This window comes from Primulina tabacum, chromosome 15 (genome assembly GCF_025594145.1).
Source record: "Primulina tabacum isolate GXHZ01 chromosome 15, ASM2559414v2, whole genome shotgun sequence".
Classification (NCBI taxonomy): Eukaryota; Viridiplantae; Streptophyta; class Magnoliopsida; order Lamiales; family Gesneriaceae; genus Primulina; species Primulina tabacum.
Genome location: NC_134564.1, coordinates 20,019,175 through 20,022,873, shown reverse-complemented (window position 1 = coordinate 20,022,873; position 3,699 = coordinate 20,019,175). Strand labels below are relative to the sequence as shown.

At 34.0% G+C, this 3,699-nt stretch overlaps 1 protein-coding gene across 1 annotated transcript; it reads left to right on the top strand.

The window, feature by feature from the left end:
- Positions 1 to 790: 790 nt before the first annotated feature.
- LOC142526871 (putative E3 ubiquitin-protein ligase RHA4A) lies at positions 791 to 2,674 on the top strand. Its single transcript, XM_075631506.1, has 3 exons — positions 791 to 1,220; positions 1,358 to 1,443; positions 2,138 to 2,674. The coding sequence occupies exons 1-3, from the start codon at positions 1,014 to 1,016 to the stop codon at positions 2,460 to 2,462; spliced, it is 618 nt and encodes a 205-aa protein (XP_075487621.1). The 5' UTR covers positions 791 to 1,013; the 3' UTR covers positions 2,463 to 2,674.
- The last annotated feature ends 1,025 nt before the right edge of the window (positions 2,675 to 3,699 follow it).

Sequence of the window (3,699 nt, the reverse complement as noted above, 5' to 3'; positions counted from 1 at the left end):
CTCTTTTTTGATAAATACATCACAGCATGAGTGGATGAATGATTGCCCTTTGCTATATATTAGTACCCACCATTCAGCATCACCCATCAATATATCTCCTTTTTTTATCCTGGCTAACAAGGGGGAAAGAGTACTTCAATTTTGTTACAAGTTTTATGATTAAGAATATAGTTGATAGAAAAGTTTTTTCGATTATATACCCAACCCGACTCACCTATGCTTGCTCAGTGGTAGCCTTTCAAGAATCTGTTAATTCTGACATCCTTGGTTTTAACTCTATGGGGACTTCTGGTTCATATAGATAGGCTTGAAATATTATAGTTTGGATTTATTATGCAAGAACTTGATGTTACTTTCATGTTTGTTGGTATCTAAAGGAGTACTAGTCAATTTTATTTGTTAAATCAGTCGATTGAAGCAAAACCACCCCTTGGAATTGATTGTATCAAATGATTTTTAACCACACCTAATCAAAAGTAAAGCAATTATTGTTCAATATGTCATTAGATTTTAGGAGAATTGAACAAGATTATGATAAATGATGGAAGTGACCCTTTGATCATCTAAGTGGGCTTTGTCCCATTCCCTCAACTGACAGTCCCCAAGCCACGAGACGCGAACATGAGCGATGGCCTCCTTACCGTATCTCTAATTATTTTTATAGATTCATAAATAAAATAATTAAAATTTTATCTTTTTCAAACTTTTCGAGATTTAGAATATTACTTTCATGAGTCTCGGCTAGGTCCATATTTACAAACAAAGAACCAAACAAAAATATTGTCTGATATCAAAAAGTTCTTTCCAGGAGAATTATAACTTGTTTAATGGCAAAGTTGCATTCCATTATGAGTTACTTAAATTTCCTTAAACATCCCCAACCCCACAACTAAGAGTGGAGGAGGCCAACACCAATGACTCCATAAATACGAGTGTTAAAAATTCTTGCAGATTGTTTGGTACTCTGGCTTTTTTCAGTTTTAAAATCCTGGAGGATTTAAAATCCAAGATTTATGGAGGAACCCCAAACTTCCAGCCCGCCTCACCAGTATCCGCAAGCGATCCAACTTAAACTTTACCAGGCTTTCATATTCTCAATTCCTATTCTGTTTTCCATCATTCTTTTCCTTCTATTCTACTTGTTCTACCTCAAAAGAAGAGCTTCGGGCTTCTCATCTACTTCTCCAGTTCTTCCGAGGAACGATGTAAACGTGACAATAGTAAGCAATTCATGTTATTTTCGTCCTCGAAGTCATGTACATGTTTTTGGTGGATTAATTACATGTAATTTATATAAAAGGGTCTTTTTGTTGAAGTCTCGTTGAGTTATTATTGATTTTCATTGTCTCCGGTCCAGCCATCTGATTCGGATTTGAAAAGCGAGCTGAAGAACAACCTCTACACAGTCTTGTTTGATGATTATCACAAAGCAAGGGATCCACTGTGAGTTCAGCTATCTGTACTTCGATCTTTCTTTACTATATATATATATTTATATATATATATATATATATATATATATAAACACACATATTAGCCATTTTAACATGAATCATGCACTAGTTTGAAGGTTTGAGCGACGGTAATGAACGATTCAGGGTATTTTTAAAGGGATATTTACCTTTTCTTCAAACTTTTTGAGAGGTGAAAGTGGCCTTTAGAAAAGGACTTGAGCTGAGTGCCAACAAGAAGCAGTTAGAGTTTCTATTTTTTACTATTACCTTATGAAGAACATTAATTACTGTCGTATTATGTGCTGAAATCATGTATGTCAAAGCTGCCATTTACGTGACTGATCAGAATAATTGGCTTATAGCAATCAGTTGGAAACCTCAATAACATGAATAAATTTTATCAGCAAATTAACGGCGAGTTATGCATAAAACATGTCTTTTTTTCTCCCTTTCGACCCCTTGTGATTTTTGTTTACTTGGTTAATCAAGAATACTTAACTTCATCCACTCTTTCACAAGATGCTTAAGAACTTTAAAAGTAGAATAAAGGTTAAAGGAACACTAATATGTCATTAAGAATTTATACGCAAGTCACCTTTTCTCCTCCTTTATCACCACTACTAAAATTTTGTTATAATCTCAATCAACTAAGCCTGTGAAATATGGAAATAAATGTCACGCAGGTGCTGTGTTTGCTTGGGAGAATTTGAGCTGAAAGAGGAGCTGCTCCAAGTGCCATCATGCAAGCACATGTTCCATAGAGACTGCATCCGCCATTGGCTCCACTCAAGTTCAACATGCCCGCTGTGTCGAACTCCAGTTGTATCTGATAATACTAGAAGCACCGCTCTTGAATCTCACCACGAATATCGGCTACATGATTTTCCGGTCAACGTGATGCCTGTTGCCAATCCCCAACAAATGCAGGTGCTGTCACCACGGCAAATCCAGCTGCAGCACCCCATAATGATTGAGGGATCATCAAGTGGAAGTGGTAGCGCTTGCTGATTGAAGTGAATCATATGAATTGTGAACGTAACGAAATGCACGAACTTTTACAAAAGGGGAGAGAAGTGCTACATTTTTTACAGAAATAAATATATTCTTTATATAGAATTTCATGATAAAATTTCCTCTTTTCTTTTCCATGTAAATTATTGAGATAAAGTCGAGAATAGGTTTATCTCTAAAGGGAGTGTTAGACAAAATTTCTCCTTCACTATTTCTATAACTTAATTTATGAGTTTAGACGTGGCGTTTTATGATTTAAAAATAAGAATCTATCCCTCATAGTGGTTGAACTTGAAAGGACCTCAATTTTTTTCTTTTTAAAATCATAAAATCGAAAATAATAATTAAAATAACTTAACATTTTGATAAATAATAATAATTTAACATTTAAACCTCAAGTGTATCAAAATATCCCTAAATCACCGATTAACCAAAAATCCTATGTCGACCTTTAAAAATATCAACTAACATAAAATTAAAGTATAAAAAAATCTTTAATAAAATCATCAACATAAATATTTTAAATCTTATATATAACAATCTAGTGCGAAAACATAAAGATCCATCCAGAGTATACTGCTGCACTCGATCCATTCAATCATCAGCGCCTCCAATAAAATCATCAAATCCTGCTATCATACAAACTTGTGAGTCTAATGACTCATCACGTTCTAAACATGAGTAGAAAATAATACATATACAATCACATACATTTAAAAGTTATACTTTTATTTAAAATAATTTTTGAACAATAATAATTTAAAATTATTTAAGTATAAATAAATCATTTAAAAAGCTTTTAAGCTTAAATCATATATCATACATCATTTAATCGTAAAACTTTCAATCATATATCATTTTGGGTGAAGTTTGATCCTTGAAAGTGACTAGCATTTATCCATTGGTCGATTGATCAGTATTCAGCTCCACATGGTCCATGGGGTTGGCACTAGGCTACACCTTGGAAAATTTATCGTCAGGGCTCTCTCGCGGGCCTTCTCCCTTAGACGAACTTCTTCTGGGGCCTTTTCCATAAATGGGCTCCCTCTAGGGCCTTCTCCCGTAATTGGGCTCCCTCTAGGGCTTTTTCCTCTCACGACATCGCCACAAAATCATATATCATTTGTCACGGTCAATTGAAATCTCTCAAAACATTTTTCATTTTCTTTTAAAACTATAAAATATCATAACATTCCAAAAATAACATTTTAAACATTATAAATTGCACAGCTTT

What these genes read in the sequence shown, in the direction of transcription:
- LOC142526871 (XM_075631506.1), top strand. Translation starts at nt 1,014, where the DNA reads ATGGAGGAACCCCAAACTTCCAGCCCGCCTCACCAGTATCCGCAAGCG. An exon ending in ACGATGTAAACGTGACAATA is followed by an intron (nt 1,221 to 1,357) that starts GTAAGCAATTCA and finishes TCTCCGGTCCAG; the next exon opens with CCATCTGATTCGGATTTGAA. An exon ending in CACAAAGCAAGGGATCCACT is followed by an intron (nt 1,444 to 2,137) that starts GTGAGTTCAGCT and finishes AATGTCACGCAG; the next exon opens with GTGCTGTGTTTGCTTGGGAG.